Source organism: Rhinolophus ferrumequinum, chromosome 19 (assembly GCF_004115265.2).
Source record: "Rhinolophus ferrumequinum isolate MPI-CBG mRhiFer1 chromosome 19, mRhiFer1_v1.p, whole genome shotgun sequence".
NCBI classification, from domain to species: domain Eukaryota; kingdom Metazoa; phylum Chordata; class Mammalia; order Chiroptera; family Rhinolophidae; genus Rhinolophus; species Rhinolophus ferrumequinum.
This window is the reverse complement of record NC_046302.1, coordinates 29415974-29443795: the sequence shown is the minus strand read 5'-3', so window position 1 is coordinate 29443795 and position 27822 is coordinate 29415974. Positions and strand designations below refer to the sequence as shown.

Below are 27822 nucleotides of genomic sequence, written 5' to 3'. Positions count from 1 at the left end.
CTGTGACCTTCTTGAAATCTGTATGTAAAATTTTGTCTATGCCTGTATTCATTTGGTGGGGGTGGGAGAGGAAGGATAAGACCTAGCCAGACAGTCAGCTCTAATGCATCTTTGGCGCAAAAATTAATATTACGACCCAATCTTATATAAAACCCGGTATAATATTATATTATACATATTATATTATCATATTATACCTGGTCTCATATTATAGTAAAATAAGACCGGGTCTTATATTAATTTTTGATCCAAAAGACGCATTAGAACTGACTGTCCGTCTAGGTCTCATTGTCTGGGTAACAGGGTAGCATAGCTTACACGCTCAAAGAGGTCTGAGACCCATAAAAGGTTAAGAACCATCCAACCCTTCCAGTCCATTTGGGCACTACTGATACACAAACTTCTTCCCTGCCAAAAGACAGTGACCAAGGGGAAAACTAGCAGCATGGTGGTCTAATGCACTGAGGATGACCGTACTTTTATTCTTAGACATCAAAAGTTATCTGCCTTCTGACTTAAGGCGGGGAAAAAATTTTAAGCCTATTTTTTAAAAAAATCGCGAGATGGTCTATTCCCCAATCACTAGGGATTTCCAAGCACGTGGGAGAGCCAAAGTAGCAGGACGCGGGCCCTAGGGCACCTTCCCGCCCTGACGGAATTGGCTGCACCGAGCTCCGCCTTTTAGATTTGCCCGAGAGAAGCCAGCGAACACTTGAGGAGTCCAGGCCGGGTTTTCAAGCATTAAGACGGAAGTAACAGCGAGCCGGAAGCCAGGGCCATCACAGGGAGAGAAGTGGGGAGGGGGGAGGAGGAAGACTCAGGGTGGGAATGGCGGCTCAAATTCCAATTGTGGCCACCACTGCCACTCCGGGGATAGCCCGGAACAGCAAGAAGAGGCCAGCCAGTCCTTCCCATAACGGCAGCAGCGCCGGGGGATACAGCGCCAGTAAGAAGAAAAAATCGGCCGCTTCTAGCTTTGCGCAGGTACGCGGTAGCTCGACTAACCTGCGCGTGCCCGGTGGCCGTGCGGGGCGGGACGTGGGCTTAAGCGCGGGGCCGTGAGAGGCGGAGCGAAGGAGCGCGCTACGGGGTGGGCGCATGCGCGAGGCCAGGCTAGGTAGGGCGCATGCGCTGGGCTTTGTGGCCTCACCTCTTTGGTGGGTTGGTGCCTGCTGTAGATAAAACCTTTTTAGGCTCCAGGATAGAATTTTCAGCAAAAAATTTTCAGCAGAGTCTTGGTTCTTGTATTTTATTTAAAGTAATATGAGAGCAAAGATGGAGTGTGTTACTGTGTCTTTTCTAGCCACGTGGTGTGGCATTGTTCACCCAGAAAGATGTTTTAGGGATGTTAACGGCCTGTCGTTTCTCCCACTGGTCATTAATAGTGTTTCACCCCGCTTTAAAAAGACTTTATTGACGCATGACTTGCATACAGTAAAATGCACAAAAGGATACAGATCAATGACTTTTTATACATGTATACACTTACATGGCTACCACTCAGATGAAGAGAGCATTTATAAGAGCCTCATAAAATTCCCTGGTGACCCTTTCTAGGCATTACTGTCTTCCCTCCCTGTCAGAGGTAACCACTATTCTGACATTTCTTGCCAAATATTGTTTTTGCATTTTTGAACAAACTATAAATGGACTCACACAGAACATAATATTCTTTTGGGTCTGTTGGGGTTTCTCTGTAAAACTGTTTTTGAGAGTCGTTCATTCATTCATGATATTACCTGTATCAATATATCTGGTACATTGTGTAAATATACCACATCTGATGGACTTTAGAGTTGTTTATAGTTTTTGGCTTATATGTATAAGCTACTCTGAACATTCTTCTACAAGTCTGTGTAGATACAGGCTTTCATTTCTCTTGGGTGAATGGATAGTAGTAGAGTCACTGGATCATAAGATAGACACACATTTAACTCAGAAATTGTTAAACATTATTTCCCAACATAGTTGCACTGTTGTGCATTCTTACCAGCAAAGTATGAGAGTTCTAGTTGTTCTAAATCCTCAACAATACTTGCCATCGTCCTCCTTTAATTTTAGCCAATCTGATGGCTCTGTAGTTGTATCTCATTTGTGTTTTAATTTTTGTTTTTTCTGATTACTTATTACTAATGATATCAGTCACCTTTTCATAAGCTTGTTGACCATTCCTGTATCTTGTGAAGTGCCTGATTTTTTCTAATTGGGTCTTTTAAAAAAATTATTAATATTTAGGAGTTCTTTATATACTCTTGATTGGAGTCCTTTGCCATTGTGAGTACTTTCTTCCAGTATGTGCCTGATGCATTTTGATATCCAACTGTCAGTACATAGTGGGAGGAATGATTGTTTTGACTCTGAAGGTAGCATTGGTCCACTTCCTCCATAGCAAGCTTCAAACAGTAGCCAAATGCCTTCAGGATGCTGGAAATTTCCAGTAATCCAACTTGGTGGAAATCACAAGTCTGGAGGCCTTAGCGCTCTCGCTGAGAGGATGGGCTGCCTAAGTACTCCCTGTGGGTCTTCTCCATGTCAGCAGCCTCAGCAAACCCTCAGGCTGGAAAGAGTAGGGCATTCTCTGGGATAGTGAATTCTCTTGTCTTTGCTGTCCTCTTCCCAGTTGGCGTTTAACTAATGAGGTATAGTTACCCTACTTCCACTCTCAGTATCCCATGAGGAAGGAAAAAATTTGGCTTCTGTTTCCAGAAAGGAGTCTTAGATATTTTTTCTCCTGCTCTACCATAGCCTTCCATCCTGGTTCCCTGTTTCACAACATATGCAGGCATTCGCACCGTGCTGCCTGCCCAGAGGGCTGCCTGGAATCCCTCTGAGGTGACCTTTACCTACTCGTATGTCCCTTGCTCAACCTTTCTGTTCTGTTTCAGTTCAGTTCAATTAGCAAGAATTTATTGTATTTCTGTTATGTCCCCAGCATAATGCTTAAGACATTTCAAAGGATTATAGCTTGTCCCTGCCTTCCCAAAAATCTCCAAGGAGAAGAGAATGTTCATATATTGTATTAGTTTTCTATTGCTTTCGTAACAAATTACCACAAATTAACGGGCTTAAGTGACCTATTTATTAGTTCATGGTTCTGTAGGTCAGAAGTGTTGGTTCATCGTGACTGGTTTGGTTCTCTGCTCAGGCTATCACAAAGCTGAAATCTGTGTTGGCTGGGCTGGTTTCTTGTCTTGAGGCTCTGGGAGAAAATCTTTTTCTCAGGCTCATTCAGATTGTTGGCAGAATTCAGTTTTTTGCAGCCGTAGGACTGAGGTCCTTCTCTCCTTGCTGGCAGTTTGCCACTATCCTGGATTCCTTGCCACATGGTCTCCTCCATCTCCAAAGCCAGAAGAATTTCTCTTGCATAAAATCCGTCCCATGCTTCAAATGTTTCTGACTTCTCCTGTTTGCTGACCCCTGAACCCAGATTTAAAGGGTTTAAATCTGTGATTAGGGCATGCCCACCTTGGAAATCTCCTTTGTTTTAAGGTCAGCTGACTTGAGACCTTAATCATCTCTTCAAAACCCCTTCACAGTGGTACCCACATAAGTGTTTGCTTGAATTACTGGAAGAAGTGTGTGTACACCAGTGGTCAGGATTCTTCAGGGCCATCTTAGAATTCTACCTACCACGTATATGAAATAAGTAGGGAAATACAGTGATTTCTAACCATGTCCCAAAGTTGACTATAGTATTCTGTTGTGTTGGTGCCCTAATGTGGCGGGACATAGGAAGATAAGGACTCATGTAGGCAATGATAGAGGAGAGGTAGGGAGGAAGAGGGACTTGAGGTGGACTTTGAGGGGTGTTGGGTTTGGATGGGGAGAGCCTTCCAGGGTGGCAGCTGTACACAGGTAGCAGATGGCTCAAGGTTTCGTCAGTGGGAAATGAGTGTTTTTTATATAAATGATTGGATTTTTTGAGTTAAAAGGGACTTGACAGATCTTTCATTATCCAAATTTCCATACTTCAGTAGTTAGCTATTTTGTCATATAAAAAAATAGTGTCTATAAAACTCATGGGTTTTAAAAATTTACAAGGGATATTTACATAGATATCAGAGTGCTGTTTGAAATCGGTGAAATAATTTGATGGATTCTTAAGGTGGGTTTTAATTTCCAGAATGTACATTCCTGTTTCTAAAGTAAAATTGAGTGAATAGATGAAATTTAAAGGGCTTTATGCTCGGAAGTTCTCAGGAGTTGAAGGAAATATTTTGGATCCAAAAGTATTCTGATCAAAGCATTTATAGCGGTCTCCTTTACGTCAGTCCTAGGAAATAGTATTAAATAGTTTAATAGAACTAAAACAATTCTGTTCTGTTATTTCATCAGATGACTCTTTAGTTCAGTAGAAATTACTAAGTGTTTATGCTTGCTAAGTTGTACAAATTGTCACAGAATTACAATTCTGTGTTTGGATTTATATTTTCAGTGTAACTAATGTAGTTATTGAACAGTAATGTCATAATCTGGAAAGTGTCCATCTCGTATCCATTCTGGTTGTGATACTTTGAAAATGATTGGTGTTTACTTGGGCTGGAGAACAGATACAGTGTTCTAAGGTGAAGGAAATCATGATAAATAATAATAGTTAATATTTAACGGTCTTTTACTACATACTAGGCACTGTTCCAAGCACTTTCTAAGTACTATCTCATTTAATCCTCAAAACAACCCTCTGTGAATTGTTATTCTACAAATCAAAAGACAGGAGCATAGAGAGTTTAAGGAACTTGCCCAAGGTCACACAGCTGACAAGTGGCAGAGTCAGAATTGGAACCCAGGTCGGCTGTCTGGAGTCCACATTCTTTTCTCTTGACTGCCTTTTGATATCACTCTTGTCCGTCTACCTTAGAAGATGTAATTACATCTCTGCTGTAACCAAATCCATGGTGCAGAGAAATGTTTTTTTGGGGAATTTTATTAGATAAGTATAAGGCATTTTAGATTTTCAAAATGCCTGTTCACGTTGATAAAATCTACAGGCTAGGATCAGCTCTTTGAATCTAGAATACTGTTAGATGTAAGTGGACATTTGATTTTTCAGTGTTAAGACAAAAGACATTTATTTCTCTGCTTTGTAACCAGACAGAATGTCCAAGTTATCCTTAATTCTGAGTCAGTTGTGCAGGCTACTCTCTGGAGAGACAAAGCCATTTATTTGGGCTGCGCTCACTTGTCTCAGTCCGGGGAAGGCCTGGCTTCTTTGACAGCATGCCAGGTTCCTCTTCCCTGGGGCTGACATTAGCTGTTTTAGTGCTAGGTGTTAGGTTTTTCCTCTTCTTAGGGTGTGCATGTCTCGGTGTGGGACAGTTTTCTCGTAAAGTCTCTTAGTGTTACAGTGGTTTAGTGATATGGAAACTACATCATATTAAGTTTTATTTTATTGCATCCCTACCTCACAGACCCAGTCGTCCTTTTGACTGAAGGTCTCTCCTCATACCATCACTGATAGACACAGGAATCTCAGCTCTGCCAAAGCCCAGGAGAAGGGAAGAATGAGGGCGCAGTAACATGGAGGGCGGAGTTAAAGAGGAAAGACAAGCAGAAAACCCAGTTCTGGGCCCTGAGTGGGGTATTCTTTTGGAGCCTGGTCAGAGGGAAGAGGGCCCTCACTGTTTCAGAGACAGGTGCAGCTCTGGACTGCTGCAGCTCACTTCACCTTAGGACGGCTTCCTTTCTCTGCCGCGTCTTTAGCATGAGTCCTCAGTGGGGCTCTGGCCTGCTGACGAGGGAAGAGAAGAGGATGGAGTGGCCACACGAGCAGAGCAGGAGAGGTTGGTTTTGCAAATGAGTGCATGAGTACGTCATCTTCATTCCCTGACTCTTCTCCAGCATGCCACCTGGAACGGTGATGCCAACTGCTGGCCCTCTCTTCCTACCACCTTGCCCGTCCTCTTGGCAGATGCACCTGCCCCGTGGTCCATCCTCTCTCCTGGCTGAGCTCCCGGACCTTCCAACCCAGAAGGACTTGGTGAGGTGCCTGCTTTTCTTAGTGGCTTCTGGGGCAGCACTGCCTGCCCAGGTCTCAATGAGGCATTTCTACCTGTCAGTGTTCTCCTGGGTCTCCCAAGGCCTGAGAACAGCCTACGTCAGAAGAATGCCCTGTATTCCTTGCCAGGATTTCACTGTGACTTTGACCTTCTCCACTGGGAATCAGAGAAGAGACAGGAACAGAAAGGGGAAAATGTAGTGTGTCAGTAGTTCAGGCAAAGAGATAAAGCTAATGCCACTGCTTGAGGATGGCAGCACAGTGAGCTGGTGTGTTCTATGGGTGGTTCTGTAATAACCGTGGAGGCCTTGGGACCTGGTTCTTCGTTCCCTTTGGCATCTTCTCTTTGCTTCTGTAGCAGTTCTGTTTGTTTATTTTCTCCCAGATGGAAACAACATTATATAAGTAGTTTTTCTTTATGAAAAACTCAATACATTCGAAACTTAAAATGTGTCTGGCCCCAGGAAATCTCTCTCACATTCTGCTTGTTTTCCCTGAGTTGTCCGTAGCTGTCATGGTTCTTCTGTTCTGATGGGAGGCTCACTGCGTAGTTCTTAGGGTTGTCATTCTCTCTCTCACTTAATTTAGGTCACCCTGGAGGCCCAGCCTCATGAAGCCCACGCCCATCGGCCTTTCCTCCCTCAGGAATCTTGTGGCACACCCTTAATAAATCGTTAGATTCCTCAGGAGAGTGGCCCCTTCTAACACTGGCAGGTGACCTGCTCACCTCATGTGCCTCCCGGCCAGTGGGCCAAACTCCCTCCTTCTCCCCTGTGTGGCCACCTCTTGAAAGAGCAGGTGACTGTCACTCTACTCCACCTGCATGCCAGCTACGGCTTCCTCCTCAAGTTCCATGGAGCTCCGGGCTCATGTGTTCAGGTTAACCTGTACAAACCCGTAACTAAACTGTTTGCAAAGTGACTGCACCCTGTTACATTATCTCAAGCAACGTATGAGGTTCTCATTTCTCCACATCCTTGCCAATGCATGTTACTATGTTTTTGATTATAGCCGTTTTAGTGGGTGTGAAATACCTACCGTCTCTGTGGTTTTGATGTACATTTCCCTAATGACTAATGATGTTGAGCATCTTTTCATGTGCTTACTGGCCATTTGTGTATCTTCTTTGAAGAAATGTTCTTTGAAATCTTTGCCCTTTTAAAAATGGAATTATTTGTCCTTTTGTCGTTGAGTCATCAGACTTCTTTATATATTTGGATTAGTATTATTTATTTTGTTGCGCAAACTGTCCAGATTTGGCTGGTGGGAACTTTTCAGACTGGCTCCTGTTGCTTTAACACACCTCCATCATTTTTGGAGTGCTATTATGCACTGAGTTGTGTCCCCCCAAGATGCCTGTGTTGTAGTCCTAACCCTCAGTACACCTCAGAATGTCACTGTATTTAGAGATAGGACCACTGCAGAGGTAATTAAGGCCAAATGAGGTCATAAGGGTGGGGCCCTAATCCAATATGACTGGTTTCCTTATAAGAAGAGGGAGAGACACCAGGGAGGCACGTGTACAGAGGAAAGGCCACGTGAAGACACAGTGAGAAGGTGACCGTCTACCAGTCAAGGAGAGAGGCCGCGGGAGAAATCAAGCCTGCTGGCACCTCGATCTTGGACTTCTAGTTTCCAGAACTGTGAGAAGAGACATTTCTGTTGTTTACATCATTCAGTCTGTGCTAATTTGTTATGGCAGCTCTAGCAAACTGATACAGTAGCTTTTCCTACTTTCTGGTACCACAAGGCTCATCTTATACTTTCCTGTCCCAGCCTTGGGATCAGCCATTTTGTCAAGGATCTCTAGTTCTTGGAAAATAATATTTAGAAACCAAGATCTGAACAATGATGTGCCTATTGTTCATTGCTTTCAGCCCTGTCAGTGAAGAGAACTAGGAAATACAGGTATGTGTGTATAACAACACCCCCCAACACACAGCTCTGTGTCGTTTCTGTGTTTCTCTATCTGTGTGTATGTGAAAAACCCTGAGTTCATATTGATAACCTCTGAAAGCGAGGTTCGTTCGAGCTTTCCCTCATTCCGTATTTGCTTCATCTTAGAATACATATAGTGTCAGAATTACTAACCTGTACCCTTGTGAGAAACAAGCCTGCCAATTGTTTATGGTTCTTTTGCCTTTAACCCTAGGTTATGTTGTCAAAATACTGTGTTTAAAGTGACTTCTCCCTTTCTCCCCTTCATGTGGTTGTTCTTCATTCCAAATGCAGTTAGGTTGATTTGGTTTCGTTTGCATTCCATTTTCTCTGTCTGCTTGCTGCATCCTTGTTGGCTTTATTATTATTATTATTATTATTTTAGTATGTGAAACTTTAACATGGTTCAAAAGGGCAAAACTCTACAAAAGGTTCTACATAGAGAAGTTTTACTCCTCTCTCTTCCCTTCCCATCTCCTGTCCTTCCCACCCTCTTCCCTTGTTCCCCAGCGGTCACCAAGCCCAGTTTCTGAATTATCCTTCCTGTGTTTCTTTGCGTGGGGTCCCTGCATCCCACCCAGAGACGATTCCTTCCAGTGAACTCCTGAGCACGTACATCTTAAATATGGACGCTGGCATTTAGTTATGCCACGCTGTCTTCTCCCGTAACTCCAGTCACTCAGTCAGTTAACCTGTCAGTGAGGATTTGGTACTTACTCTGTGCCAGGCAGGAGACAGAAGACTGAGCCATAGAGTGAAGCAGATGTTTGTCCCCTCTGTGCATTCTCACTCTCTGACTCTACCCCTCCTCTAATCCACTCATCTGTCTCCTTTGTCTCTCCTTCTTCTGATCTGTTGTTTTCTGCCTATTTCAAAAGCTGCTAATTTTTCATTGACTAAGACATAAATACAAACTATCAATCATATATCCAAATTATAATAGATATTACTCAACACAAAATAGTCAACACAAAATAACATTGACAACCAGTTACACTGGTAACGTCGGTTAATGATTAAATGTGATGGGAAAAATCAAATCTTCCTCATCATTGGGCCCCTAGGACACATGTACCTGGCAGAAGTGCTGTGATCATGAGGGAAATATCACAAGGGCAATAAAAGTTAGTTATGTACAAAATGCTAAATCTAATTTTTGTTGTAAAAGTAAATCTGACATGGACCAATCCTGATGAAAGTAATTTTGGTGAAACATAAATAAAAATGGAAAAATTGGATACATTTTGTGCTGTATAGAAAATAACTCAATGGATTTTGCACCAGAAAATACAAAATACAGGATAGAGGGGGAGCAAGAGGCGAGGCTAGAGAGAGGCTCAGAATTTGTTCCTAATCGTAAGGGCAGCAGGAGCCAATGACCAGTTGTAAGTATGGGGGTGCAATCAAGCTTGCACTTAAAAGATCGTCACTGATTGTGCTGTAGAGAATGGAGTGGACAAGACGTGCACTACAGAATCACTCTTCTAAAGCTTATGCTGAGGAAAGTGCCAGATAAGGGCAAAGGACTGTGGGAGGAAAGAAGGGAGGGAAGGAAGAGAAGAAAGACATCACTTGTGGCTACAGATGGTAGGAAAAGAAAGAAAAATTGGAGGCCTCTTAGTTCTTCGTGAGCTGACATTTGAGCTGGGTCTTGGAGGGGAGAAAAGGTAGGAAAGGACCGTGAATGGACTCGTTGGCTGGAGTCCAGGCCCATGTGCAGAGACCCTGGAGTGGAGTCTGGGCAGATGTGTGAGAAGACACTGTTCAGAGAACTATTGAGCAGAGCGAGTGGTCCCTGTCTCCCCCAGTCGCCTTCCTCCCACAGGGATGGTGGAGTGGAATACACACACACACACACACACAACCAGATCTCTCTTACACTGCTGCTGGGAGTGTAAGAGTGCAACCATTTAGGAAAATGATTTGGCAGTTTCTTACAAAGTGAAACATACGCTTACCCTATAACCCAACCATTCCATTGCTAGGTATTTACCCAAGAGAAGTAAAAACACATGTCCACACAAAGGCTTGTACAGATATTTCACAGCAGCTTTATTTATAATAGCTGAAGACTGAAAATGACCTAATTCCATCCACAGGAAAATGCATAAAAAATTATGGTACATCCATACAGTAGAATACCATTCTGCTGAGTAGTATACAAATTCAGTGAAACAAACTACTGATCTAAGCCATAGCATGGATAAATCTCAGAAACTTTCTTCTGAGCTAAAGAAGCTAATGTGGTAGACATCAGAACAGTGTTTGCCCCTGAGGGTGGAAGGTATTGACTAGGAAGAAGCATGAGGGAACTTTCTGGGATGATGTCAGTGTCCTATATCTCAACAGGAACATGGGTTACACAAGTGGAAACATTTGGCAAAACTCATGAAACCTACACTTCAGATCTATGCCTTTCCGCTCTATGTAAATTATGTATCAATTAAGAAACAGTTTATTGCAGTCTGGGACGATTGGAAATTGCATTACAAATCAGAAGTGGTTTCTTGCTATTTCTTGTTTTTCCTTTGTGAGTGTTAGCTTCAAAGGTTTTTTACTTTTAAAGCATATTAGCCTGCTTGTCAGAGCTCTCTGGCCGCAGCCCGCTGACCCTCTGGTTTCCTCGCCCTCTGTTCTCCTTTCTCAGAATGCCACGTCCTATTGTGCCCGTTAAGCAAACGAGCTCTAGCCTGGTTCCTGTAGCTGATGAGACCCTTAAAAGGGCTGGACCTTTTCTGTCTTAATGTTTCAATGTATAGTTCGACAAGATCAGCAGGAACTGTGGCCCCGTAGTGTCATGGAGAGCCTGTTTTCTTCTGTAAATTGGGGATAAATAGTACTACCTTGTAGTAGTTGTCAGAGTTAAATGAGCCAGCTCAGGTGGACATATCTCTATGCTCGGCACATAGTGGGGCCAGAAAGCATGACAGCTGGGGTCCTGGCTGTCTCCTGTGGCTTCTGCACAGCAGGTGCTGCTGCCACTCTGGTGTGACCTCTGTGCAGCCACCTGCTGAGGCTCTGGACACACTCCCTTCCCTCAAGTGTCCTGTGGTATCATCTTATGTCTTGTTGAGAGCTGAGTTAGGGAATGCATCTAAAAGAAACTGACTTCCTACTATTCCTATTATATTTTAAGGGTATCAGCATGGAAGCCATGAGTGAGAATAAAATGGTGCCCTCTGATTTTAGCACAGGACCTATGGAAAAAACTGCTAAACCTTTGCCATTTAAGGATCTCAACTTTGTGGTAAGCATCTAAGGTATTTTATAAATAAAAAACCAAACCGCCACCCCGTGGCTTCCGATCGTGCTGGCCTGCAGCCCAGGTGGCACGGCTATCCCCTTCTCCATCAATCCGGTTGCCACCTTCTCTGTTATGGGCTGTTGTGGGAGGGGTGGAGGCAAGAGAAGAAGGGCACTTCCTTTAAGTAAATCTAAGCTATTGTGCAGTGAAGTAGAAATAGCACAATAGCTTAGATTTCTTCCTTTTGTTCTCGTGGGATATAATAAATTAGTGATTCAGATTACACCATTAAAAGTTTATTTTTCATTAATTAGTTTTAAAAATACAATATTGCCAGTGCCTGCAACAGACTTTGGTATTCTTTTCCATTTTAGTTTGTCACCTTCACAGGACAAAAGAAAACAAAAATTTCCAGAAGCCTTGCCTGCCATGATTGTGCCTTACTTGGGTTTTCCAGAATCACCAGTAATTTGCAAGGCAGACACTTGCCCTCCGAAGGGCGTTTAGGGAGATGTGGTCATGAGTTTAAATCTAACTTTGTCGTAAATTCATTTGCAAGTAATGAGAAATTCATGAGTGAATTTTATAAAGTTAGACCCAGTAAAGGATGGGATTTTTTTATGTGAATGTAAAAAATAATAATAACCTTTTATTTCTACTCCACTCACTCACTTACTCACTCACTCATGGGTTTTGACAATCCAAAAGCATTGTTTTTTATAAGTAAGGTTAAAGTGTACAGTGTAATAAGTAAGATTAAAGTGTACAGTGTAATACTTTTTTTTCAAAAAGCCTTAGGGATACAAATGATTGCTGACAGAATGAGGGTCATGACAGAATGCAGTTATGAATAAGCATAAATGTCAGATTCTGAAATGTCAGATTCTGAAATGGTAGTTTCCATTGATTTTTGTTTCTTCTAATCCATGCTTTTAATTCGAGCACTCAGGCCATGGTGGTGCAGTAGCTGGCAAGAAGAACAGAACCTGGAAGAACCTGAAACAAATCCTGGCTTCTGAAAGGGCATTGCCGTGGCAACTAAATGATCCGAACTGTGAGCTGTCTCGAGCCTTCTGGGAGTTTATAATGTTCAGACTCGTAACTTCTTATAACAGACCTATATTATTGTGTTTGCATGAATGTAGGAAACAATTTTTAGCTTAGGAATTACATAGTGCCATCAATACAGGGAAATAATGTGTACATTTTCTCATGACTTTATTATTGTTGAATCTGCTTTGTCATGGATGTGTGGTTTTGAGTGTCACTGTTAACATTTTAATCTGGAGAAACAGGTCCTGATGTGATAATATTGGTGTTTCTATTTTACAAACTTATTCAGACATCTGCTCTTAAACTTTGTTTCCAAGAACAAGGTTGCCCAAGATTTAGGAGGTTTTTTACTGACCAACTTATAGGCCAGTTGTGTTTTTCTCTCTGAGCCGGTGTTTTTCAGAGTAAACGCTTTACGCTACAGTATTTCCAAATCTGTGTTAAGCACTGTTATATGTTCTGTGCAACTTCCTTGGAAAGTACAGGTAAAAGTCTTCACCTCCTGTCCCACTGCACGTCTTTCATGGGGTGACTCAGACGGCTGACAAGTGAGCTAGTCAGTTGTGTGGGTGTGGACCTTCCAGTGTCTGGATGCTCAGATGCAGGCAGTGGGTTGTTTGGCATCTCATCACTGTCAGCCCATGTAGCCCGAGACAGTGAGAGTGGCTTGTGGGCAGATGAGCTGTCTATTGGTGGTTCTGTGTAGAGGGTCCCTGGGGCCAGGGCAGAGCTAGCTCTGGAGCCTGTACTTGGTCTGTGGCATACTGCATCATTTCCGCAGAGAATTCTGTGAGTGCTTAATCACAAAGTAAAATTTAGATGAAAAGGGAAGGGATCTGAATGTTTTAAAGCCACTTTAGTTAGCTTCCTTTTCTTTCTTTTTTTCCCCTCCAGACTTCAGTATTGATGCTCCTCCATCCTTCAAACCAGCTAAGAAGTATTCTGATGTTTCAGGTCTTCTGGTGAGTGTAATTACATGTCAATATCTATGACATTGAATTGAAAGGAAGATTTCACAGTACTGTCTGCTGAGACAGTGTTGAATATTGACCGCCATGCGCACTGCCTGGAGCCTGTATACTTTGAATAGGTAGTAGGTTTGTGCTGAAGCATTCATGCATTTATTTTAGAGTGGCTGCCCCTTGGGTCACCCATGTGGGCAGCCTGGAGACTGGATTGCTCCAAAAGCAGGAGACCCAAGTTTCACTTCCTCTTCCTCTGTTTGTTAGCTATATGAAACATACACACACACACACACACACATATATGTATACTTACATATGTATATATATACACATACATGTTATATGTTTCATGTATATGTTAACTACATAAAAAAACAATTATTTCTTTTTTACTGCTCAAGGTTTAAAAACTACCTGCAATTTAGAGATGATTGTATTTTTAAAAAAATATTTAAACTTCTCTAAAGAGGCACTATGGTAAAGGTAGAGATTTTCAAACATATTTTAAGTACCAGAACCCCCTTTCCAAATGAAATCTTTTACAGAATCCCCTGGAGCCCACTTACCCACTGTGGTCCCTTGTGGATCTGGTCCTCTGTTCTTCTCTCTACTCCCCACCACAGTGACCCCCAAAGTGCTTCTGGGGAACATAGTTTGAAAATCAGCAGTATAGTTGGGTGAGTAGGACTTGGTCAAGTCGCTGAACCTCGAAAACCTGAGAGAGCCTCAGTTCTTTCTTTTCTGAATGTAGATGAAGGGTGGAATTTTCAGTTCGCCTTCTTCCTCCTTCTTTATCACTGTTCAGTTTGGAAGATGGGCTTTTTTCCATAACTATAGAAATAATGAGTCATTTCACTTTTAAAAATTCATCCACATCATTTAAATGCTTTACATTTTTATGAAAATATGTGACTCCAACTTCTGTAACAAACTGACTAAATTAATGATACACATTTTACATTGGGAAGGATTTCAGTTTTTATTTTTGAAAATAGTGTTAGTTATACTCTGAATTAGTCATAGATTTTAGCTTTTCCTCCAGAAAGCACATACTCCTCAGTGTTCTACAAACTTTTTAACATAGATCCTTAAAACACAATGATCCTAAAAAATGATAGGGAGAAGAAGTGCTGTAAAATGGCATGTGTGTGTGGTGGGTTCTGGCATCCATTCATGGCATGCATCCTCTTAAAGGTCCCCTGAGGGGACTTCACCTTGAGAGAAATGTTGTAGCTTTATGCTGTCTCCTGTCTACTATCTGAAAATAGTTGCCTCATATACTTGACCCTTTTTAATAGTTGCAGAACAGCTAGCTTGGCACCAGTTACTCTGTTATGACCCGAAGTGGAAATTCCTCCCTGTGCCATTTTGCGCTGAGCTTGTAGAAGCTCGGTTTATGGCTTCTACTTGGAAGGTGCGCTCTTGGATGGTAGCTTTATCCTTACCATTATCAGGCAGCTCGTCTGCTAGTGCAGTGGTTTTCCCACCTTAGGAGGCCTGAGACGCATCATGAGAAGCATTCATTGTTCAGGCCCCTTTATGCCATTGGCAAAGGACTTGTCATGTTATACATAACCTAAAACCTCCTGCTGCACTGTATGTAGAAATAAGAAATTCTGAACATACAAAGAACTCTACCAAATCATTGAAAGAAAATCCCATAGAAGAATTGGCTAAACGGATATGAATAGACAATTACAAGGAGGAAATACTGATGACTAATAAGTAGATGTTGAACCTCACTATTAATCAGGAAAACGACTCATCAGGTAGGGAAGAAATGAACATGTTTGATTATATACAGTGTCACCAACACAGAGAAATGGATATCCTCGTGCATTGCTGTTTTGAGGTGGGAATCTAAAATACATTGGTATGGATTCTTCCGAGGACTATTTAACACTACCTACTGGGACAAAAAAGCAAAAGCTTATGACCCAGCAATGTGCCTTCTAGGCAGCTCTCTAGAGAAATTGTGTCTACAAGGAGCTTCATGCAGAAATGCTTCTGAGAAAATGTGTTAGCAAAATATTGGAAACAACATAAAGGTCAATCGATGGGAGGGGGTGTTTTCATACTCTGCTGAGAGCTTGATGTATATGTTAACAGCACGGATAAATTTCTAAGATGTATTATTTACCGAAAGGTGCAAAGCAGTATAGGCAGCATAAGTAAAAATCAACAGACATTCACGAAAAAATACAGGGTCATTTCCCTGGTGTGTTCATATACGTGTGTGAGGGTGTATGTAAACAAGGTCTGGAAGGGTGCCCACCTAGCAATGGTTTCCTCAGGAAAGGCAAAGGACTTTGGATGGTAGACAGTGGTAGAAGGGGACTTGAGTCTTACTCATAATGTTTTCTTTTTCTAGAGGAAAATATATTCATCTGTTAACTTGTATAAATTAAAGTTTCGCAATTAAAAAAAATGAAGCCTAGCTCATATTTATGCTGACCCACCTGTTCCTAGCAGGCCAAGTGACTGTTTCCCCTGTGCTGGGCATGGCAGGGAGGCATGCAGGGGTCACCCCTGTGTCTAGCCCTTGTTACAAAGCTATGGAAAGTATTGCGGCTCTAGGAGAGATGGGGGAGCAGTGAACACTGCCTGTCACCCCGCAGCTCAGCGAAGGAGGCCTGAAAGCTGCTGCCTGCCCTCCTGGGAGGCGGCCTTTGTTTCATTCAGTCTCCAGGGCTGGAATCCGGAGGAGGTTCTGACTGCAGTTCTTTACTTGTTCAACTCTGTGGTGTCACGTGGTGTCCTCCCCTCTGTTCAGAATAGTATGTCTATGTCAGGTCCAGTCTGTGCAAGTTCTTGTTGGTGACCTTTTGGTTGGTGCCACAGTATCTCTGTATTCTGCATTTTTATTCAGTCGCCTTGGCAGTGAGGTCTGAACTTGGGCAGGCTGGCTCAGCACAGCTTGGTGGTGGGAGTGAGGCCACCACAGGAATGGAGCCTGCTGGGCTGGTTCCTATATGGAGACTGGCTGATCAAAGCCCGCTGCACGGGCCTGCGCCCCTGCTGGGAAACACAGGGCAGCTCCCCCGCCAGCCAGCTCATCTAACTACCTCGTGGCCAGGAGCCTCCAAAGGGACTTGTTGCTGTTTCTCTATTGAAGCCTTCCTTTATATTACTGTCATTGAAGGAAATGTGGTACAGGAAGGCAATATCTAGATCAAGCCAGAGGATCAAAGTTTTATGTTATTATAGAGCTTTAATCAATCTTAGTTTTTTAGAAATAACCCCCCTTCCTGACACGCATTCGGATGTTAAATACCTAAGGAGGTCCCCAGTGACGGAGCTGAAGACTTTAATAAAGAGTATGAGAAACCTATGACTCAGTTCCCCTCAGCTCGTTGCTTCTTTAGTCCCCTCCCTGATTAAATCACAGTGTAGCTGCGTCTCGGTCCACAGAGATGACCAACCTCAGAGCAGACAATCCATAATGGAGTAATTGGACGTTATCTGTCTAGACTTTAATGGCATCTTTTATAATTTTTTTAAAGGAGCTCCAAATGACTCACTCTCATGTTTTCTGCTTCAAAATGTGCGGAAGACATGTGCCTTGAGGTATATAGTGAGTGGATTATTGTCTCCACTCTGCACATGGGAAAACCAGACCAGAAGAGAATTTTGATATGGAAACAAGGTCTCTTTTCTGTGACATTCCTGATTGTCCATTTGTTCATTCATCCATCCATCCATCCATCCATCCATCCATCCATCCATTCATTCATTCATCATTTGCTGTGCAAACCCTGACTGAAGGCCCACTGTGAGCTTTGCATTGCACTGGGAGCTGGGATTCAGTGATAAGCACACCACAGGCTTCCTGCCTCAGGAAATGCAAGTAAAAGCAAGGGAGATAGCATTCCACAGGAGACACATCTGGTGAGGTGACAGGTGACCGTGAGGGGGGTCCTGACCTCCTGTGGGGAGGCAGATAAGGCTTCCCTGATGATGGGACTCTGGGGGCTGAGTCCTAAAGGATAAACAGGTGATTGCTGAGCACAGTGGGCCAGGCTGGGGGCCCCTCCCAAGGAAAGGGCAAATGGAGCACGACAGGAGGGAAGGGCTTAGAGCCAGGGTAGTTGGAACCAGCGAGTGAGGACATGTGGGAGTGAGGACATGTGGCGAGGAAGAGGCTCGGGAAGGAGGAGGGCTGGGCCTGCTGGTGAGGACTGAGGAGCCATACTGAGGCCTTGGGCCTTTGTCCCGAGAACAGAGAAGAGCCATTAAGAGGTTTCATGAAGAAAAAATGAGCAGAAGTACAAGTAGCAAAGATGAGCCTGACTGCAGTTGTAGGATGGCCGTCCTTTCCAGTGCAAGAGTGGGTATGGGTAGCCAGTCCAGCACTGCAGTGGAACCCAGGAAGCCATGTAAGTGGCAAGGGGAGGGGCTGGAAGAGTGGAGAAGAGTGCACTGGGAGCAGGGAGGGTGGCAGGGAGGGGGTGTGCCAGCCTGCCTGGAGGTGCCTCTCCCTGCCTTGGGGAACAGATCTGGAACTTTTGTTTGAAGCAGATGGGAGTTTGAAGGCAGGGATCGGAGGGAGGATCATGAATTCAGTTTTGGACCTCTTGCTTGTAGCCCGTGTAGTCTGTTATTTAAGTCACCCAGTCTGTGGCATTTCGTTGCAGCAGGCCAACCTGACTAAAACCCATTTCTGGAGGTGTGGGTACAAACATTGACACCCCTTCCAAGAAGGGCTTTTGTCCTGATCCAGGATGCGGCCCTTTGAGCAAAGCCTGTTCCGGAATGACAGTGTTTGCTCCCCTGTCCTATGGAAAGTACTCCGGGGACAGAAGGAGAGTGTGGAGGTGTGCCCCAAGCCTCTCTGAGCCCTACTCCCCCAGTTCTCTAGGGAAGACAGTGGAACCAGATCTTGGGGTGTCTGGGCCAGAACTGCCTCTACTTTGGGGGTTAGGCACCCAGGTGCCTTTTCTTTCTGAGAGAAAGCCCCTCCTGTACCCCCACTCCAGGCTTGGAGAAAAGAAAAACAAAGCTGCGAGTCAGCTGAGAGAGGCAGCAACCAGAAGAATCCTAGTGTCTGATGTAGTTATTCCTCTTCCTCCCATTTATACGCTGAAGTATTTCTCAAGTCTGGGAAGATTAACAAGTTTTTGCCAAAGTGAGCAATTTAGTGTTCTTGGTGACAGAGTAAGACATGATGAAAATAATATTTCACTTTCAGTAAAATTGAAAAAAAATTTAAACTTGAACTTAAAATATTCCTCACCACCACCATCACCAATTCTCTGCCCTTCTCTGTGCCTGTTTCCCACCCAGGCCAACTACACTGACCCTCAGAGCAAGCTTCGCTTCAGCACTATTGAAGAGTTTTCCTACATTCGGAGGCTGCCATCTGACGTTGTCACAGGTTACCTGGCCCTGAGAAAGGCCACAAGCATCGTTCCCTGAGCCTTCAGAAGTGAAGGTGAAGTGCAAAACTGTTTCAGAAGCAGACTTTGGACTCATGGTTTTGTTTCATGGAAACAAACTCATTCTGCTGTCAATCTGGAAATGTCAGTGTTGTGTCTTGGAAAGAATGTTTGGCTTTAATTTAAGCGGTTTTTTTTTTTCCCTCTATGATTTTCCTCCAAGTGTGATATTTCCTGTTGAGTTGAATTATACTTCATTTGTCACCTCACGTAAAGTTGTTTGACAAGGAAATACAAAATTGTGCTTTTAATTTAACCCAAGTACATCCCCGAATTTTGGCTTCAAAGTTGTGAACTCTCTTCTAACACATTTAAAGTCTCTGTAATGAGTCCTGACAACACGGCTGGATTATTCCTGGTCCTAGTGACTCCCTCTTTCGAGCATAGTTTTTCCCTTTGATCAGAATGCTCAGAAAAAGACCAAGATTGGGACTGGAGCAGAAAGGGCTGCGTAACTCTTCTTGTCGCACTGGGCCGGTCCTCTCGCCTGTGCCTCCGCCTGAGAATCAGCCTCTCTTCCCAGCCTCCAGAACCAAGAGGGATATGTGTCTGTTATTTAAGTCACCCAGTCTGTTGCATTTCGTTGCAGCAGGCGAAGCTGACTAAAACCCATTTCTGGAGGTGTGGGTACAAACATTGACACCCCTTCCAAGAAGGGCTTTTGTCCTGCTCCAGGATGAGCAAAGACTGTTCCGGAATGACAGTGTTTGCTCCCCCATCCTATGGAAAGTACTCCGGGGACAGAAGGAGATTGTGGAGGTGTGCCCCAAGCCTCTCTGAGCCCTACTCCCCCAGTTCTCTAGGGAAGACAGTGGAACCAGACCTTGGGGTATCTGGGCCAGGACTGCCTCTACTTTGGGGGGTTAGGCACCCAGGTGCCTTTTCTTTCTGAGAGAAAGCCCCTCCTGTACCCCCACCCCAGGCTTACAGAAAAGAAAAACAAAGCTGCGAGTCAGCTGGGAGAGCAGCCAGCTGGGCAGGTGGCAGCTGCCCGGAACCCGGCTTCCTTTTCTCCAGACGCAAAGCAGCCCCTGTGTTATTCAGCACCTTCTCAATATCTAGTGGAAAGTGCTGGAGGGGTGCTGTGTGACTTCTCACCTCCACAATAAGGGACTGAGGTGATGGCAGGAGAGGTGGGGAACCTTCCCTAAGCCCGTGAGCACAAAGACATTTGAGCCTCTGGTGCAGGGTCCTCAAACCTGAATCAGAATCACCTGAGGCCTCGTGGTAACAGAGTGGGAGTCTGATCCAGCAGCTCGGGGGTGTGGCCCCGGAATTTGCACTTCTATCAACGGCGCTGATGTTACTGGTCCAAGGACCTCACATTAAAACCCACAGCTGAAACTGAAGTTCTCTGAAAGACCAGAGGCTGCTGGGGTGCCTCTCGCTCCTGCACTTCCTGCCAGCAGTCAGCAAAGGAAAATGCTCCAGTTTCCCTTTTGGTGAAATGGAGTAAGTGAGCCAAGGGCCCTTCCTGCTTTGCTTCTACCTTCTATGATACAATGAAAACTTGGGGCAGGTGCACTTTTTTCCCATTAAGGTCCCCCAAATTGGATAGAGCCCCACTGACACTATTCTAACACTTGACTGCTGACTGCTAGGTGCTACTTCAGACCTGCCTGTTCAGTCTCCAAGATGAAAAAGAATCCCTGCCCTGTATAGTCCACCGTGGGGGCCCACCGACTGTTGCCCCTGCAGGCCTCTAAGAGTTTCTGTGCGTGTGTGTGCTGGGAACCCTCTTTCAGAGTCAACTGGGACTCATTGAAATGCAGATTCCTGGGCCACACATTGTAGACCTGACCTACGCAGGGAATGGGGCCCAGGCATCTGCATTTGATAAATACCGTGAATGTGACTCAGAAGTGTGAGAACTGCCACTTGCAGGCAGAGGGGAAGCACGTGTGCCGGCCACCTGGCTCCCTTCTTTCCTGTTCCCCTGCTGGGCTGTCCTTGCCAGTCTCTTTTTGACGGAGAACTGAGTTCCTAAGGTCAGGTCATTCCACTCACCCCAAGCAACAGGGGGCCCAGCTGAGCCAAACTAAACTTCAAGCTGTGACCAGGTCCAACAATCAGTCCTCCTACAGATTTTGGAACAGGCGGGCAATCTTATGCTGCCGTTGCCTTTGCTGTCCATGCCTGACCCAGTGGTTCTCAGCCCTTGCTGTACGTTAGCTTCACCTGTGTTGGGGGGAAGGAAGCGGGGGATTCTGATTCAACTGGCCTGAGCTGGGGCCTGGGCGGAGTCTTTTTTAAACTCCTCAGGTGAGTCTTACGTGCAGCCAGGGTTGAGAACCCTTGCTGTAACTACAAAGAGAGTATTTCACATAGGGTGTGTTTTCTTCACAGATCAGCTGGCTGTTTCCATCTCAGGACAATGGGCAATTTGGAGGGGGCGAGTGTGTGTGTGTGTGTGTGTGTGTGTGTGTGTAGGATTCCTTTTTACACAGCCTCCCAGCACAGTGGTTGTAAACATGAATGCCGCTAATGACTCCTTCCTCTTCCATCTTTACCCCCTACCTTCAATCAGCCCCAAATCTTCTCTTCTCACATTCCTCTTCCATCTGCCCTGTTCCTCTTCAACTTCAGGGGCACATCACTTCTTGCCTGGACATTTCAGTGTCCTCCGAACTGCTCTTTCTGATAGGCTGATCCCCACCCCTCTACTTTCCCTTATGCCATCAGAGGGCCTTTCCACTACTTTGGATGAGAACTTGACTTTGCCCATCATGGCATATCTACTGGTGATTCTGTCTCAGATACCTTGTTAATTCTGGCATTGGCCTGTAGGATCGAAAGGATAAAGTCAGCCTCTTAAAAGAGAAAACAATTAGCTGAGAAACCAGATTGTTTCCTTAAGACGAAACTGAAGTCCAATCTGCTCTAAGTGGAGTTGAACTCTTTCGCAATATCTGATACGTGCCTTCACTTTAAGAGGAGAGCGATCTATGATTGGTGTAGGGACAGAGTCCCAGAGAGCAGTTTCCAGGCTCTCACCCTCACATGGAAAGGTGCTGGCTCGGTTATTAGGTGGCCGTCAGCTGTAACCAGTTAGCCATTAGCCACTAATATAACTGCCGTGGCTACGCCAGGGAGTTGGTTGGTTGGTTGGCAGAGAAGCAGATGGCAGGGTGTGGGTCGTGTGGCTCCTGCTTTCTGTGTCTCCAACCCAGCCTCCAGCAGAGAATACAGTGGTAGGACTCCCCTATCTATGGCTCCGTGGGTGTTCCTTTTTGGCCTCACCATATCCTGCGTTCTGGTGCGAGGAGTGGGAGCTCAGACCCCGCATGACAATTGGGCAGAGTTTAGAACTGCCTGTCGTGTTGGACAAATGCTTTCCAGAGCATTTGTGTGGAGCAGTCTGTGTGGATGACGGAGACCCATTTTTGCCCCCATCTCCCAAGTCAAAGCATGCATGCATCTGGATTTTGAATATATTTTGTAATTGGGCCTAAAGAGTTTTCAATGAGGAATCTCTCATTTTTGAATCCCTGGCCATTGGAGACATTAGACACTTGATTCTGTTTCTAATGACTTATAACTGTGAGTTGGGAGTGCTTAGCTTAGTAAAAATAAAGGGTAAAGAAAGAAACCAATGGAGTCTGAAGTAAATAAACCTGACGAAATTGGACAGATACTTCGGGAAGAGATTAAAAATGATGTCCTCTTACAAATACATGAGATGATTAGTGTTATTTAAAATAACATTCTATCTGATAGAAATGTGTGGGCCCTATTTGGATCCTGATTCAAACAAAAAAATTTTTGAGACAATTGGAAATTTGATATTTGATGATATTTAGGAACTTTATGGATATTTTTGGTTGTAAAAATGGTCTGATAATGTTAAAAGATTCATATCTTTTAGAGACACATACTGAAATATTTATGGATGGAATGATAATATCTGGGATTTGCTTCAGGATAATATGGGAGAGAGGAAGTGGATGGGAGTAGTGTTGAAAGAGATTGGCTGTGAGTCAATAATTGTGGAAGCTGAGTGATGGGTACACAGAGAGGTTCATTATACTATCCTACTTTCATGTGTTTGAATTTCTCCATAATAAAAAGGGTTTTTAAAAACACGTGATGTTTTTATTTCTAAACATTGTGATGCATTTTTTTACCTGAAACTGGTGGTCTGCATTAGCTTGAAGTGGCTTGTGGAAGCTAAAAGCTTGAGAAATGCTGCCTGAATAGTATGAGGTCTTGAATAGAGGGAATACCCATGCCTAAAGCATTTCACAAAGAATGGGTTGAAAGAAAAGAACCACAAGGCAGTTGCCCCCCAGATGTTCTTAACAGAGGTCTTCATGTGTGTTCTGTTGGCTGTAAGAATATTTCCTGTGTAGAGGTAGACATGGGAGTGGAGAGGCCAAAAGTTTCTCCTGGGGTATAAATAAATTGTGCTAGAGTTGGTTTGGGATGCATTAGAATGATTATGGTTTGAGAAAATACCTGTTGGTCAACTTCCTGATAGAATATGCAATATTTTTATATCTACACAGAGAAGGAAATTAGATCATCAAAGAACTAAGCACATGGACAAACTGGTTTGGCTCAAAGAATTGCTTTCATTGAATTTCATCTGGCTTATGCTTTTGTGCTTATATTAAGGAATTGCATTGAGAGAGGTGAGGAGACACAGCCCTACAAAAATCCTTATTTTATCTGTTGTAGAAATAACCCCCTAGAGCCCTGCAGGTGAGCTGCTTGGTTTGGCACCCAGACATGGAGACTGATAGTCTAGGTTTTAATCTCCTTTTTACAATTGACTAACTCTCTGGTCTTGGGCAATTACTAACTTGCTCTCAAATTCTCAGTTTCTTTCTCTGTAAAATGAACATCATAATAGTATCCACCCCACACGATTGCCAGGATCAATTGAGAAAATGTCAGAAGAGCATTTGACTCAGTTTCTGGCCAACGTGCCCAGCGAGTGTAACAGTGACCACTCACTTCTCTCTGGTCTCTGCATTAGAAAGGTGGATCTTTTCCTGACTTACCGGGAGACGTGTACCTTCCATCTGATTTTTTTTTCTCTTTTCTATGGCTCCTAGGACAGTTAGATCCAAATTTTCCGCCTACTTATAGTAACCAAATAACATCATCTGATGGACATTTCCGTGTGCTCCTCTCATTGCTGGCTCCATCAGCTTCCCCTTGTCTTCTTCATTGCTTATTTTGGTCATTTTTCCGTCCTTCACCCTGTATTTTTATAAGCGACCTCACGTTTTTATGCAGCACGGGAGGGAGTAAATAACTAGCTAAATAAATAAGTGATCTGTGACTAAGCCCAGGGGAAGAGAGGAGACTTGAGGACTCTGATAAATGAGCTCCTCTAGAATAAGAGGGAGAGGAGGGGCCGATAGCAACCACCTACTGGACCTCTTCAAGATCATTATTGCTTCATGCCTTCCTTGGTATTCGTCATGTAGGCTACCATTTGTTTCCCTGTAATAACGGGCCATAAAACCCTTCTAAAAAGGGTTGCCTGTTTGTTTGGGTGACAGGGTTGGGTATGAAAATAGGGCCCCTTTCTTCCCACTGCAAACAGAATCCCTGGATTCAGCCTGGTTTTCTTCCATGACTCAGTGGCCTCTGTCCACCATGTGTCCAGCTGCAGACAAAGCCTTTCCTGGGAAGAGGCAGTGTTTTCCTGGCTAACAGGATGCCGACTGCTGCCAGGCACACAGTGTGCACCCAACACGCTGCTCTCCTCCTCGCGGGTCAGGAAGATGAGTCACCTCCACCAGCCCAGGTGACTTGGAGCCTCAGCTCTTTCCAGTGTGAATGCAGAAGGGCATGGCCTGCGTTTTGCAATGTGGAATATTGCTAGGGCTTTCTTCAGGGATCCAACCAAGGGCTTGGTGACTGATATCTCCCCTCATAACAAGTGGGGAGGAAACTGCTAACTAGAGATAAAGAGGAGAGAGTTTCTGGTCTTTTCAAAGAAAAAGTCCCTCCAGACCTTGAAAGTGAAATGTTCCAAAAGTACACACACATTAGTGCAATTCCCCCAAACTTCTTGCTTGCCTGTCTGGAAGGTTTTGTAAAGGAACAATAATCTAGTATTTGTACCCATTCATTACCATTTTCTCTGAAATTCAATGCTTCCATTTCGTTGCTTATGGAGTGGCAGAGGGCCAATCGCTTTTGTCTCAGCCTCAGAGGCAAACGTGGCTACGGGAGCCAAGGAGAAAGCCAAGACAGAACATTCTAGGAATGGAATGTATAGGTGGGGATTTTGGGGTGCACGGTGGGTCTGGAACAGCAAAGGTAAACCCTTGTGGTAGCACTGCCTGGGCCAGGGCCCTTCCCAGAGGAAAGGGGGCTGAATCATGTGGACACTCTCTCAGAAACCTGGTTTTCTAGGCCTACAGTGACGCTTATCTTTTTACTTGTAAGAAGCCTTTTATTTGTTTGCCTGTTTTGCCTTTTTTCTCTATGCAAGTAGGAAAAAAAAACCCACTATGCAAATAAATATTCAGATTTAAACATGAAAAAGCAGGTATGTACAATATTGCTAAGTGAATAAAAAAAATCACAAAACCATAGGTGAACCCCAATTTTGTAGTAACAAAAAGATCAGTAAGGATGTGAAATGCTTCCTGCCAAGGAGTTAATAGTTGTCTCCTTTGGAGAAGGGAGTGGATTTCGGGTAGGAGTAATGAAGAAGGGAACTTACACTTTTTACTCTGAAATCTGGAATTTTTGGAAAGAGCACATAGTAATTTTAAAAGAACCAAAAACTCAATTTAGGAGCTCTGGATTGGGAGTATATACTTTTCAGTGGAATTGAGGCTTGTCCTGAAGGTTGGAGCCTCCTTCCCAGTGGCTTCAGTCTATGGGGAAAGCCTCCCACCCTGTCCCGTCCTTCATGACACGGGACCCCTTTTTGCCCTGCTCTGTCTCAGGGAAGTCTGGCTCTTCCTGACAAGCCAATGACTGCACCTATAGGACTGCAAAACATCGTCCCCCCGCACCCACACCCCACTCTATTCTTTCCATTTAATACTCACTATAATCCTGTGAGGTAGATATAGCAGCGTGTCCACTTTACACCTGAGGAAACTGAAGTTCAAAGGGTGAAACAGCACAGCTGCTAGGAGGCATGAAGGGCAGTGAGCCAGGTCCCGTCCGTCCAGCACAGGGTTCCTTTCAGCCCGTACTTCCTTTGGCAGGAGAAGGTTGGCTTGGAGCTACCTTAGGATGATGAGAAGGAACACAGAGATTCAGCCAGGATGTAATGTGAGAATGCTGAAATTACCATGCAAGTGCATATTCCTGTGGGGCATTCTGCAATGGTTAACTTCGTGTGCAACTTGGCTGGGCCACAGTACCCGCATATTTAGTCAAACACCAATCTACATGTTGCTGAGAGGGTAGTTTTTAGAGAAGATTAACATTTAAACCAATAGGCTTTGAATAAAGCGGGTTACTCTCCATAATAGGAGTGGGCCTCATCCAATCAGTTGAAGGCCTTAAGAGCAAAAGACTGAGGTCCTCAAAGAAAAGGGAATTCTGCCTTCAGGCTGTCTTTGGACTCGTTGTAACATCAGCTCTTTTCTGGATCTCCAGCCTGTTGGCCTGCCCTTCAGGTTTCAGACTTGTTAGCCCCAAAATCGTGTGAGCCAATTACTTAAAATACATCTCTCTCTCTTTTTCTCTCTCTCTCCATGTACACACACACACATATACGGGGGTGACAAAAAATGTGTACACATGACTCGTATTCATCTTTTGTTATCGGTATATATTGAGTATTACAATTTCAATACATTTGTTTCCTTAAAATGTGCATACATTTTTGGCTCCCTCTGTATATACACATCCCATTGATTCTATGTCTCTGGAGAACTCTGACCGATACACTTTCTCTAAAGGAGAAGACTGAAGACTGGGTGGACACATTTATTTTAAACTACCTTTCACTGGCATTCACCTGGCAGTGAGGCTTGTATAGCTTACATGTTTCATAAATATTTAATTGAAAACCATAGCTAGACTAAAAATGCTCGATGGCTTTGCCAGATGTGATTTTTATTTAAACTATTGTTCCCTAATAGGTCATTGAATCTAATGGAAAGGAACAGAAATTATCTTAATTAAATTGGGGGAGGGAGGGTAGGAGCAGTGAGAGGTGAGGTGCCTTCCATATCTGAAGATTCTTGACCCATCATCATTTCAGAAACTGTAGGTTTTGTCTTTTAAATCAAAGTATATGGGGACTGGCAGGGCCTGAAGAAGAGCTCTAAGTCAGATGCTATTGCTTCTCATCCCCACCTCAGATGCCCTGCACCTTTCCCTGTGCAGGTCCCATTCTGTCCACACACCCCTCTCACCACGGAGCCGGCATGAATGTATTTAGGTGTTTTGCCTAGCAGTATTTGCATGGGGAGAAGAAACCAAAGAAACAACACCCAGTAGGGAGCCTCATTGCGTCCATTTTAACCATGAAGGAAGCGGAGGCTCAGGGTTGTTGGACAGTCTGCCCAGGGCTGCACAGGAGTCGGTCTGAGCTGCTCAGGAGGCTGCTAGGAAGGAGAAAGGTGTCTGGGAGGATGGGCCCTGGCTTCTCTGACTCCCATTCACCAAGACTCACCACTTCTTCAAGAGCAGATCCAGACGACAGGACTGAGACTTTGCCTCCTGGCTTCACCATCTTCAGAGCTACGTCCTGGATATGGAAGACAATTTCTTAATTCCTATTTACATTTTTGACCTAATGTCTCCTTTCAAATAACTTGTGTCTAACACAACATTTCATTTCCCACAATGTGGCAAGCTCTTCCTGCGTTCCCTATCACTTGGAGAGTTCCCTTATCCCTCAGCACTTGGCTTAGCAGTGTCTTCCTCCAGAAAGCGTCCTTGTCCCTTCCCTGCCCTGCGTTCCCCACCGCTCCCATACAGCCCTGGCCGTCCGCGGGCTCCGTGTTGGTTGCCTTGCATGGTCAGCAGGCCGAGATCTTTAAGGACAAGCAGCCTGACACCGGGCAGTGTCTGACACCTGGTAGAGCTTGGTGAACATTTGTTGACTAAAACATGGCAATAGCAGAAGTAAGTAAACTAGAGAGCGTTTCATTTTTATAAGGGAAAAATCACTAGACATTACTAATTGTCTTGCCTGATACATAATGGGTATTCGATGTTTATAGAATAATTCTTAAAAGTGAGAGGGGGTGTGCTCAGAAT

General features: G+C 44.2%; 1 protein-coding gene and 1 long non-coding RNA gene across 3 annotated transcripts; one reads left to right on the top strand and one right to left on the bottom strand.

The window, feature by feature from the left end:
* The first annotated feature begins 745 nt into the window (after window positions 1–745).
* INO80C (INO80 complex subunit C) lies at window positions 746–18886 on the top strand. The gene is made up of 5 exons (XM_033087611.1): window positions 746–984; window positions 11070–11180; window positions 12120–12231; window positions 13125–13192; window positions 18479–18886. Exons 1-5 carry the CDS (start codon window positions 829–831, stop codon window positions 18608–18610), a joined length of 579 nt encoding a protein of 192 aa, XP_032943502.1. The 5' UTR covers window positions 746–828; the 3' UTR covers window positions 18611–18886.
* LOC117011873 (uncharacterized) lies at window positions 13203–27420 on the bottom strand. 2 transcript variants are annotated; one of them, XR_004421071.1, is made up of 4 exons: window positions 27233–27420; window positions 25650–25833; window positions 13762–14026; window positions 13203–13459 (listed from the first exon to the last, which is right to left on the bottom strand). It is a non-coding gene; the product is annotated as an uncharacterized LOC117011873 (long non-coding RNA). The 2 variants fall into 2 exon arrangements; XR_004421070.1 differs by having other exon boundaries at window positions 13203–14026.
* Window positions 27421–27822: the final 402 nt, after the last annotated feature.

What these genes read in the sequence shown, in the direction of transcription:
- INO80C (XM_033087611.1), top strand. Translation starts at nt 829, where the DNA reads ATGGCGGCTCAAATTCCAATTGTGGCCACCACTGCCACTCCGGGGATA. An exon ending in TTAAGGATCTCAACTTTGTG is followed by an intron (nt 11,181 to 12,119) that starts GTAAGCATCTAA and finishes TTTTAATTCGAG; the next exon opens with CACTCAGGCCATGGTGGTGC. An exon ending in GCAACTAAATGATCCGAACT is followed by an intron (nt 12,232 to 13,124) that starts GTGAGCTGTCTC and finishes TTTCCCCTCCAG; the next exon opens with ACTTCAGTATTGATGCTCCT.